Below are 13196 nucleotides of genomic sequence, written 5' to 3'. Positions count from 1 at the left end.
AAAGCGAGTTTTCAATTATTAAATTATTCATTAAACTAAAATATAATAAAAATACATTCATTATAATTTATAATAAAAGATAATAACGAGTTCTCATTAAAAAAAATCATACTATTACAATCATTAATAATACGCACAATCAACGTCCATGTCTATGCCCTTGTTTATGTCCACTGGTACCACATCGTGGTGGATTTGAAACCCGGTCACTCCTCCGGAGTTGTTGTGGTTGTGGGTTGGGCTCATAATCTTCTAGATCCGCCGCATCATGTACATTCCGATCAACTTGTGATGTACCTCCCATATCCTGGATTGCCAAGGGAGAGTTTCGTCGAACATATGATTGAGTTCGTTGAGATCCAAAATCAAACGCAGAGTTCCTTGGAGTTTGATGTCCATATAGTGGACTTCTCATAACAAACGCAGAGTTCCTCGGTGTTTGATGAGGGGTACTAACATAACCATAATCCTTTATAGACACGTTCTGGTTCGGGGTGACACTGGATTGTTGACCTTGATTTGTATATTGAGGAAAACCTAATCTGGCCATTGGTAGTTTTGTGTACCATAGAACTGGAACCCCGGATCATGCTAAGTTTGATGCGTGACTCCCATTAAATGACGTGGAAAGTCAACAAAAGCCTGCAAGTTTGGTTGACTGTTTGGTTGCATTTGAGATGTAGCCATCGCGCTTATTCTTGCTAAACCCTTCCCCTGCACAATAGGTAAATATAAACAAACATTAAAACTAATTCATTTCACACAAATGCTATAAAATAATTATTTTACTTACATAAAAATTCTTTTCGGTTGCCCAATCACGATATTGGTTGGCGGGTTTATATATTCGTATATATATGTATATTTTACATCTATATGTATATATATATATATATATATATATATTCTTATATATGTAAAATATACATATATATACGAATTAATTTTACAAATTATATATATTAAATACAAATTATACATTTATATATGAATTATAATATATATATATATATATATATATATATATATATATATATATATATATATATATATATATATATATATATATATATATATATATATATATATATATATATATATATATGAGCAGGTTCAAACGAGAACCAGAAAAATGGCGAGAACTGCGAGAACTTTTTGATTTCATAGTTTTTATGCATTTAAATGCAACAAATTACATGCAAATGTTTATTAATGCTCATATGACTAACAAACATATATTGATTAACACAAATTATATGTTAAATTGTTAATTATATATAGTGTTCACATGTTACACAAACAAATATGCACTTGTGAACTAGAAACTATATATTTGATTATATAGGTAAAATATAAGTAGTTTCAAACTATTTAATGTTCATTCTTACTCTCCATCAATATTTATGGATGATTCAATCTACTCACATGTGAAAATGTTCGTAAATTAAAAATTTTCGCAGTTCTCGCCCTTTTTGTGGTTCTCGTTTGAACTTTTTACTATATATATATATATATATATATATATATATATATATATATATATATATATATATATATATATATATATATATATGTACGAATTATATATAATATATAATATATATTTATATATATTATATATATATACGAATTAATTTTTCAATTATATATATTAAATACAAATTATACATTTATTTATATATATATATATATATATATATATATATATATATATATATATATATATATATATATATAAATTAATTTAAATATAAACTATATACATTTTACATTTAATCAATTTAAATAAAAATTATATATATTAAATAAAAATTATACATTTATATATGAATTATATATATATATATATATATATATATATATATATATATTAATTTAAATGAAAATGATATATATTTTTACATTTAATCAATTTAGATACAAATTATATATATTAAATACAAATTATACATTTATATTTGAATTATATATATATAAATTAATTTAAATACAAATTATATATATTTTTACATTTAATCAATTTAAATACAAATTATATATATTAAATACAAATTATACATTTATATATGAATTATATATATATATATATATATATATATATATATATATATATATATATATAAATTAATTTAAATACAAATTATATATATTTTACATTTAATCAATTTAGAAACAAATTATATATATTAAATAAAAATTATACATTTATTTATGAATTTTATATATATATATATATATATATATATATATATATATATATATATATATATATATATATATATATATATATATATATATAAATCAATTAAAATACAAATTAAATTAAATGCAGATTATTTGGTTAAAAACATTTTACTAATAGGGAAGCGGAAGGTATGCGTCTTCGGCCGCCACCGTTCAACCAATGCTGAAATAAGAGCGTGATCCAATAGTTGGTATCCTATTTTGAAAACCTTGCCTTAATCTCGTTTGTTGAATATAACGGTAAACCTGTGCGTCTATAAACTCGTCTGCAGCTGCCAGACCTTCCATATGATGCCATAAACCCCGTTCCGACCGTCTTGTCTTTTTCAGATCTATCAGGAACACCAACATCATGAACAACACCCATAAAAACCTTGTACGCTCTGTGAGTTCCTTGAGATTGCAAAAATAATAGTGATTCGTCGAGTGGAGTTGCTCGAGGTTGGACGGGATCCATTGCAAATTCGTGTGTGTGTTTTAAAAAAAATTGAATGAGATTGAAGGTGTGATGCAAACCGATGTAGCAGAGGTCAGATTATATAAAGATACAAACCGGCCTTTCAATTGCCGGTTTATACACGTGGCAAGTTTTGGTTCGCAACATTTATGTCATGGATTGAGGGAATAAATGAAGAGGCGGTTGGTGCAAAAACTGTTACGGTCAAAGATTCAAACCGGCGTTTCATTCGCCGGTTTGATTGAGAATTGTACATGTCGCTAAACCGATGTTTCAAAGGCCGGTTTGGCCCCAAAACATTCAAACCGGCGATTCAATGTTCGGTTTATCTATTTCTGTAATAAGTTCGTTTGAAAAACCGTGTCTGTAATTACTCTAAAAAAAACCACTTTCAAAAAAAATTCTTATAACTACGAGAATCTGAAAACCTAAGTTAAATTCTCGTGGACAGCAAACTTGAGGCCTAGCTTGCTTTTCAAATAAGAATATATGTTTCATGGACTGCATCTTTGATTTTAAAAATAATTTCTAAGAATAATTTGTGAAAAATATTTCTAAGAATAATTTGTGAAGTACGGAGTATATAAAAGATACAGTTTTATTTAAGCATTAGCTAATATCTCATGTTATTGCATCGAAATGCGTGTTTGGCAAAGCCAATATGGTTACATGCACATGCATGCAACAACACTGGGCCGGCTACTATACGTATATCTAATTCAGTTAATATGAGTCATCCCTAACTAGCTAGCATCTATATTATATTTTTGAAGTGAATAGAGTGTACATATGTTATGTATATGTGTAAATAAAATAAACTCGTTCATCATCAACCCACTTATAAAGGTCTGCTACTACTAGTTACCGGCCGCTAGCTATGATTGAACTATAAAGACAAAATTAAGTCGAGATCATAAATTTCTATGATTTACAATCTTTTTGAGGATATAGAAGTTCAAGTAACTTAAATGAGTAATGTGATTTATACTCACAAAATTCACACATTTAATCCCAATGTAATACAACAAGATGTATAGATGATTAATGAACATGATTCAAAGCATCAAGTACATAGTGAGCCCCCTAATATTTATACTCGTGTGTGTATATATAACATCAGCAACAAATGTCCCTGCCGATACACATGTTTTTTGCAACAATATAACATCAGCAACTACACATGGGACTCATCGACCCCATCGATCAATCCTATCGCGTCTCCATCACGTGGGCGTTATATATTGCTGGTTGTTGCATACCTGGATCGACGTTGTTTGTTTGGTCCGAAACTTACTCTATATGATACTAGGTTATTTGAAAAATCTTTTAAGTTAATTGAAGTTGTGGTCTAAAATTGAAGTGGTTTAGAGGAAGAAGAAAGGCAGCCACGGGTTTTGTAGGGCAATGAACTACCAAAAAGAATTCGGGGCACAATTAAATAGTTAATTTATGGAATATTTCCAACTTTTGAAAACCAAACCTTTGTAGCTTTAACTAATTTCATGTATAAAACTAATGATAGAATCTTTCAGTGGTTTATTATAAGGGAAATAATTCATATTAATATTAATATTAATATTAATATTAATTAATATAGTTTTAAGGTAGTTCCCATATGCGTGGTTGTTGCCAAGAAATATGGGTATAATTGATATCTTATGCTGCTATACAAATCAAATACTCCGGAGTACCATATAAATTACATATAGATTTTGACACTATCTTACTTCGGTTTTTCACTCGATCACGACGAATAGTGTCATTATCAATTCACGATATGCATGTACATATCAAGTGTTCGAAAAAGATGTCATATATATAGCAACTAGTCCTTTGGCCAAACTTGGAAGAGATAATATGATAAGGACTATATGCATTCTTTCTGAATTTGGCACATATAAATAGTTCACTCAATTGCTCTTGATTTCACTTATCTTATGCCTTCCAACATGATTGCCTAAACTTAGCAAAGCAACATAGATTAACTAATCATGTTAACCAAACATGCACCATCCTCACCATTTGATATCTAAGTTGTGGTCACAGGTTTTAGATTTCCTTTTTGTCCAATCAATTTATAAAATCTTTGTATGTACCATTCCGTCGTTTAGCCTCTTTGTCATCATCTATATATACCTTTTCCGTATATATGTACACTTATATTGCGACTTTTTTAAGTACATAGAGATCAATAACTTGTGACACTTTGTACTTGAAAAAAAAAAAAAAAAAACAAAAAACAAACAAGAAACTGAATTGACCATGTTTAATTACTTTATTTCTTTCATTGATCAGAAAATGAGAAAGTGTCCATCTTAAAGCTATCATATTCAATTCCAATATGCCAATCACATGCAACTCTTGTGGTCAAATCCTTATTTATATATCTGCATTACTCTCTCACATTCTCCACACATTTCTTCAGTCTCTCTCTTGACTCTGTCCTATCCATTTCAACTTAAATAATTTATTCCCATACTTGGGAAAAAAAATAAGAGATACTTGACTGTTGCATTCAATTCCCTCACTAAATTTTGGTCTTATTTGATGCATTGTGCTTGAAATACCAATTTATATCATTTACCAACAATGGTTCAACAAGCACTTGATCATGAAGACTTGTTCTCTATGAGATGCATACTAGTAAACGGGCCAGTAATAATAGGGGCTGGCCCGTCTGGACTTGCAGTTGGCGCGGGACTTAGGAAACAAGGGGTACCATTTGTTATCCTAGACCGAGCTAACTGCATTGCATCTCTATGGCAAAACAAAACTTATGATCGTCTCAAACTACATCTTCCTAAGCAATTTTGCCAACTACCCTTTTTCCCTTTCCCAACTAATTTCCCAATGTACCCTTCAAAATACCAATTTGTCAACTACCTTAAATCCTATGCTAAGAAATTCAAAATAAACCCGCGTTTCAATGAGTCCGTTCAATCCGCCAAGTATGATGAGACTTGTGGACTATGGAGGGTACGGACCATAGTGGATAATTGTGAGGTTGAGTATATATCTAGATGGTTAGTGGTAGCAACAGGGGAAAATGCAGAGAAGGTGATGCCGAATTTCGAAGGGTTGGATGAGTTTGGTGGCCATGTTATGCATGCTTGTGACTATCGGTCCGGTAAGGATTATGAAGGCAAGAAAGTTTTAGTGGTTGGTTGTGGGAACTCAGGCATGGAAGTCTCTCTTGATCTTTGCCACCATAATGCTTTTCCATCCATGGTGGTTAGAAGCTCGGTAGGTTACATATGAAAATACATAATTCAGTAAAAAAATCATCAGATAAAATCTTGAAATTTTTTTTCTTTTGGTTTTGAATCCACAGGTTCATGTATTACCAAGAGAATTCTCTGGGAAATCGACTTTCGAATTGGCGTCTAGGCTAATGAAATGGTTTCCAGTAAAGATGGTGGATAAGGTATTGTTGTTTTTGGCAAGGTGCACACTTGGAAACTTAGAAAAATATGGTATAAAAAGACCATTGATGGGTCCAATTGAGCTAAAGAACACTAAAGGGAAAACCCCTGTTTTAGATATTGGTGCATTACAAAAGATCAAAGCAGGAAAGATTCAAATTGTACCTGGAATCAAGAAATTTTCAAGGGGCAGTGTAGAATTCATGAATGGTGCAAATCTTGAAATAGATTCAGTTATTCTAGCAACTGGATATTGCAGCAATATTCCTTCATGGCTAAAGGTAACAACTTGATCATAAAAAATACAAAAGAATATATTTTTATATTAATTTTTGAAGTGTATATAGGTTCATGTGAGTATGTGACAGTTATGGAAGTTGGGTTTCTTGTTATTGACTAGCTACTCTGTTCCATTTGATGTTGGGTTCTGTTTTTTATGGAATTTTTTTAATTAACAAAGTAAAATACCATTTTTACCCTTGTAGGAAAGTGATTTGTTTACAAAAGAAGGGATGCCAAAGATGCCATTCCCAGATGGTTGGAAGGGCAAATCAGGGTTATATGCAGTTGGGTTCTCAAGAAGAGGTCTATCTGGTGCATCATTTGATGCCATTAGAGTCTCACAAGATATTGCCCAAATTTGGAATCAAGAAACTAGATCAGAAACCAATCATTATGTTACCGTTTCATGTGATCGAAGATCTAACAAGTAGATGATTACTCCTTTACGTTTTTCGTTATCTGAGTTGGAATGTGGTAAGCTAACCGATTAAAAAAAGTGACCGTGTAGTCCAAAAGAAATTTGACAACCGTTAAAGAGAGAGTAGCCCTCTTCGGTTGAAGCCCAGGGTCGGCCTTCTGGGTGTTCTGTACAAAAAATTTACCTTCATTAGTTGTCAATGTTTTGTACTCCCTACGTTCTAAAATAACCGTTTCAATTTAACTTTTAAAGTGTTTTTTTATTTGACTTAAGTAGTTTTGTTTTTATGTAAAAATATCAACAGGATTACAGATCTTTGATCACAAACATGAACAGACGAGATTGATACACTCAATTGAATCACAATTCAATAAACCTTTTTCACAATACTACTATGTTCATCAACTAGATGAACAACCACTGAAACAAAATCAACAACCCTAACTAAATTGCTATTACAATACTTGAGAGGTATCTTTGAATTACAGACGAATTGAAAAAATAAAAGTAATGAAACAGAAACCCTAAATTGGGTATATGTAGCCTGTAACATAAAAGGTTACACTATGACCCCTCAAGAATAACAAAGGGCTGGAATTGGTCCCTTAACAACAAAAGCCAAGCCAAACTACCTCCCACCTATATGTATTCACAGTTTGGTCCCCGTACCAGGTACATTGACCAAAAAGGAACACATGTGATTAGCAAATGGCTTGACCCCTTCAACTAGGCTTTAAGAACTGCTACTGCAACTAGAGCCAGCCACTTCACCAGCACCCAGCTTCAGCAACCTACAACAACTCAACCAGAAACATAAGTACAAGTTTTAAACCTTGAAAGCAATTAGATTGAACATAATAAAACTTTGAACACCCCTCCTCAATCTAATTGCCAAAATAATCTTTTAATCCCAGTTTAGTACACAATTGATTATGCTGAACATATCTGGACAAGTGCACCTTTTGAAATGGCCGAATAATCTTTTTACAAAGAAATCTTGATTTTTTAAAGCTCCAAGTAAACACCCTTAATGCTGAAAAGAACAAAGCCCTTTAGTAAAAATATCTGAAATAATATTTTCAGATTTGATCTTTTCAGTAACTGAAATGTCCCGTTCTTATTGATTAAAAACGTTCCATATTAATTGATTTCATTGCGAGGTTTTGACCTCTATATGAGACGTTTTTCAAAGACTGCATTCATTTTAAAACAAACCATAACCTTTATTTCATAAATAAAGGTTTAAAAAGCTTTACGTAGATTATCAAATAATGATAATCTAAAATATCCTGTTTACACACGACCATTACATAATGGTTTACAATACAAATATGTTACATCGAAATCAGTTTCTTGAATGCAGTTTTTACACAATATCATACAAACATGGACTCCAAATCTTGTCCTTATTTTAGTATGCAATAGCGGAAGCTCTTAATATTCACCTGAGAATAAACATGCTTTAAACGTCAACAAAAATGTTGGTGAGTTATAGGTTTAACCTATATATATCAAATCGTAACAATAGACCACAAGATTTCATATTTCAATACACATCCCATACATAGAGATAAAAATCATTCATATGGTGAACACCTGGTAACCGACAATAACAAGATGCATATATAAGAATATCCCCATCATTCCGGGACACCCTTCGGATATGATATAAATTTCGAAGTACTAAAGCATCCGGTACTTTGGATGGGGTTTGTTAGGCCCAATAGATCTATCTTTAGGATTCGCGTCAATTAGGGTGTATGTTCCCTAATTCTTAGATTACCAGACTTAATAAAAAGGGGCATATTCGATTTTGATAATTCAACCACAGAATGTAATTTCACGTACTTGTGTCTATTTTGTAAATCATTTATAAAACCTGCATGTATTCTCATCCCAAAAATATTAGATTTTAAAAGTGGGACTATAACTCACTTTCACAGATTTTTACTTCGTCGGGAAGTAAGACTTGGCCACTGTTGATTCACGAACCTATAACAATATATACATATATATTAAAGTATGTTCAAAATATATTTACAACACTTTTAATATATTTTGATGTTTTAAGTTTATTAAGTCAGCTGTCCTCGTTAGTAACCTATAACTAGTTGTCCACAGTTAGATGTACAGAAATAAATCGATAAATATTATCTTGAATCAATCCACGACCCAGTGTATACGTATCTCAGTATTGATCACAACTCAAACTATATATATTTTGGAATCAACCTCAACCCTGTATAGCTAACTCCAACATTCACATATAGAGTGTCTATGGTTGTTCCGAAATATATATAGATGTGTCGACATGATAGGTCGAAATATTGTATACGTGTCTATGGTATCTCAAGATTACATAATATACAATACAAGTTGATTAAGTTATGGTTGGAATAGATTTGTTACCAATTTTCACGTAGCTAAAATGAGAAAAATTATCCAATCTTGTTTTACCCATAACTTCTTCATTTTAAATCCGTTTTGAGTGAATCAAATTGCTATGATTTCATATTGAACTCTATTTTATGAATCTAAACAGAAAAAGTATAGGTTTATAGTCGGAAAAATAAGTTACAAGTCGTTTTTGTAAAGGTAGTCATTTCAGTCGAAAGAACGACGTCTAGATGACCATTTTAGAAAACATACTTCCACTTTGAGTTTAACCCAAATTTTTGGATATAGTTTCATGTTCATAATAAAAATCATTTTCTCAGAATAACAACTTTTAAATCAAAGTTTATCATAGTTTTTAATTAACTAACCCAAAACAGCCCGCGGTGTTACTACGACGGCGTAAATCCGGTTTTACGGTGTTTTTCGTGTTTCCAGGTTTTAAATCATTAAGTTAGCATATCATATAGATATAGAACATGTGTTTAGTTGATTTTAAAAGTCAAGTTAGAAGGATTAACTTTTGTTTGCGAACAAGTTTAGAATTAACTAAACTATGTTCTAGTGATTACAAGTTTAAACCTTCGAATAAGATAGCTTTATATGTATGAATCGAATGATGTTATGAACATCATTACTACCTTAATTTCCTTGGATAAACCTACTGGAAAAGAGAAAAATGGATCTAGCTTCAATGGATCCTTGGATGGCTCGAAGTTCTTGAAGCAGAATCATGACACGAAAACAAGTTCAAGTAAGATCATCACTTGAAATAAGATTGTTATAGTTATAGAAATTGAACCAAAGTTTGAATATGATTATTACCTTGTATTAGAATGATAACCTACTGTAAGAAACAAAGATTTCTTGAGGTTGGATGATCACCTTACAAGATTGGAAGTGAGCTAGCAAACTTGAAAGTATTCTTGATTTTATGAAACTAGAACTTTTGGAATTTATGAAGAACACTTAGAACTTGAAGATAGAACTTGAGAGAGATCAATTAGATGAAGAAAATTGAAGAATGAAAGTGTTTGTAGGTGTTTTTGGTCGTTGGTGTATGGATTAGATATAAAGGATATGTAATTTTGTTTTCATGTAAATAAGTCATGAATGATTACTCATATTTTTGTAATTTTATGAGATATTTCATGCTAGTTGCCAAATGATGGTTCCCACATGTGTTAGGTGACTCACATGGGCTGCTAAGAGCTGATCATTGGAGTGTATATACCAATAGTACATACATCTAAAAGCTGTGTATTGTACGAGTACGAATACGGGTGCATACGAGTAGAATTGTTGATGAAACTGAACGAGGATGTAATTGTAAGCATTTTTGTTAAGTAGAAGTATTTTGATAAGTGTATTGAAGTCTTTCAAAAGTGTATAAATACATATTAAAACACTACATGTATATACATTTTAACTGAGTCGTTAAGTCATCGTTAGTCGTTACATGTAAGTGTTGTTTTGAAACCTTTAGGTTAACGATCTTGTTAAATGTTGTTAACTCAATATTTATAATATCAAATGAGATTTTAAATTATTATATTATCATGATATTATCATGTATGAATATCTCTTAATATGATATATATACATTAAATGTCTTTACAATGATAATCGTTACATATATGTCTCGTTTAAAAATCATTAAGTTAGTAGTCTTGTTTTTACATATGTAGTTCATTGTTAATATACTTTATGATATGTTTTCTTATCATAGTATCATGTTAACTATATATATATATCCATATATATGTCATCATATAGTTTTTACAAGTTTTAACGTTCGTGAATCACCGATCAACTTGGGTGGTCAATTGTCTATATGAAACATATTTCAATTAATCAAGTCTTAACAAGTTTGATTGCTTAACATGTTGGAAACATTTAATCATGTAAATATCAATCTCAATTAATATATATAAACATGGAAAAGTTCGGGTCACTACAGTACCTACCCGTTAAATAAATTTCGTCCCGAAATTTTAAGCTGTTGAAGGTGTTGACGAATCTTCTGGAAATAGATGCGGGTATTTCTTCTTCATCTGATCTTCACGCTCCCAGGTGAACTCGGGTCCTCTACGAGCATTCCATCGAACCTTAACAATTGGTATCTTGTTTTGCTTAAGTCTTTTAACCTCACGATCCATTATTTCGACGGGTTCTTCGATGAATTGAAGTTTTTCGTTGATTTGGATTTCATCTAACGGAATAGTGAGATCTTCTTTAGCAAAACATTTCTTTAAATTCGAGACGTGGAAAGTGTTATGTACAGCCGCGAGTTGTTGAGGTAACTCTAGTCGGTAAGCTACTGGTCCGACACGATCAATAATCTTGAATGGTCCAATATACCTTGGATTTAATTTCCCTCGTTTACCAAATCGAACAACGCCTTTCCAAGGTGCAACTTTAAGCATGACCATCTCTCCAATTTCAAATTCTATATCTTTTCTTTTAATGTCAGCGTAGCTCTTTTGTCGACTTTGGGCGGTTTTCAACCGTTGTTGAATTTGGATGATCTTCTCGGTAGTTTCTTGTATAATCTCCGGACCCGTAATCTGTCTATCCCCCACTTCACTCCAACAAATCGGAGACCTGCACTTTCTACCATAAAGTGCTTCAAACGGCGCCATCTCAATGCTTGAATGGTAGCTGTTGTTGTAGGAAAATTCTGCTAACGGTAGATGTCGATCCCAACTGTTTCCGAAATCAATAACACATGCTCGTAGCATGTCTTCAAGCGTTTGTATCGTCCTTTCGCTCTGCCCATCAGTTTGTGGATGATAGGCAGTACTCATGTCTAGACGAGTTCCTAATGCTTGCTGTAATGTCTGCCAGAATCTTGAAATAAATCTGCCATCCCTATCAGAGATAATAGAGATTGGTATTCCATGTCTGGAGACGACTTCCTTCAAATACAGTCGTGCTAACTTCTCCATCTTGTCATCTTCTCTTATTGGTAGGAAGTGTGCTGATTTGGTGAGACGATCAACTATTACCCAAATAGTATCAAAACCACTTGCAGTCCTTGGCAATTTAGTGATGAAATCCATGGTAATGTTTTCCCATTTCCATTCCGGGACTTCGGGTTGTTGAAGTAGACCTGATGGTTTCTGATGCTCAGCTTTGACCTTAGAACACGTCAAACATTCTCCTACGTATTTAGCAACATCGGCTTTCATACCCGACCACCAAAAATGTTTCTTGAGATCCTTGTACATCTTCCCCGTTCCAGGATGTATTGAGTATCTGGTTTTATGAGCTTCTCTAAGTACCATTTCTCTCATATCTCCAAATTTTGGTACCCAAATCCTTTCAGCCCTATACCGGGTTCCGTCTTCCCGAATATTAAGATGCTTCTCCGATCCTTTGGGTATTTCATCCTTTAAATTTCCCTCTTTTAAAACTCCTTGTTGCGCCTCCTTTATTTGAGTAGTAATGTTATTATGAATCATTATATTCATAGATTTTACTCGAATGGGTTCTCTGTCCTTCCTGCTCAAGGCATCGGCTACCACATTTGCCTTCCCCGGGTGGTAACGAATCTCAAAGTCGTAATCATTCAATAATTCAATCCACCTACGCTGCCTCATATTCAGTTGTTTCTGATTAAATATGTGTTGAAGACTTTTGTGGTCGGTATATATAATACTTTTGACCCCATATAAGTAGTGCCTCCAAGTCTTTAATGCAAAAACAACCGCGCCTAATTCCAAATCATGCGTCGTATAATTTTGTTCGTGAATCTTCAATTGTCTAGACGCATAAGCAATCACCTTCGTTCGTTGCATTAATACACAACCGAGACCTTGCTTTGATGCATCACAATAAATCACAAAATCATCATTCCCTTCAGGCAATGACAATATAGGTGCCGTAGTTAGCTTTTTCTTCAATAACTGAAACGCTTTCTCTTGTTCATCATTCCATTCAAATTTCTTCCCTTTATGCGTTAATGCAGTCAAGGGTT

The 13196-nt window shown here is 32.2% G+C and overlaps 1 protein-coding gene across 1 annotated transcript; it reads left to right on the top strand.

Moving 5' to 3' along the window:
- The first annotated feature begins 5329 nt into the window (after positions 1-5329).
- Positions 5330-11955, top strand: LOC139869166 (probable indole-3-pyruvate monooxygenase YUCCA3). Its single transcript, XM_071857489.1, has 4 exons — positions 5330-5944; positions 6033-6404; positions 6609-6771; positions 11924-11955. Exons 1-4 carry the CDS (start codon positions 5330-5332, stop codon positions 11953-11955), a joined length of 1182 nt encoding a protein of 393 aa, XP_071713590.1.
- The last annotated feature ends 1241 nt before the right edge of the window (positions 11956-13196 follow it).

Source organism: Rutidosis leptorrhynchoides, chromosome 1 (genome assembly GCF_046630445.1).
Source record: "Rutidosis leptorrhynchoides isolate AG116_Rl617_1_P2 chromosome 1, CSIRO_AGI_Rlap_v1, whole genome shotgun sequence".
NCBI lineage: Eukaryota > Viridiplantae > Streptophyta > Magnoliopsida > Asterales > Asteraceae > Rutidosis > Rutidosis leptorrhynchoides.
The sequence above is the reverse complement of the archived record's forward strand: the minus strand, read 5'-3'. Positions and strand labels throughout refer to the sequence as shown.

What these genes read in the sequence shown, in the direction of transcription:
- LOC139869166 (XM_071857489.1), top strand. Translation starts at nt 5,330, where the DNA reads ATGAGATGCATACTAGTAAACGGGCCAGTAATAATAGGGGCTGGCCCG. An exon ending in ATATTCCTTCATGGCTAAAG is followed by an intron (nt 6,405 to 6,608) that starts GTAACAACTTGA and finishes TTACCCTTGTAG; the next exon opens with GAAAGTGATTTGTTTACAAA. An exon ending in TATTGCCCAAATTTGGAATC is followed by an intron (nt 6,772 to 11,923) that starts AAGAAACTAGAT and finishes TGTCGATCCCAA; the next exon opens with CTGTTTCCGAAATCAATAAC.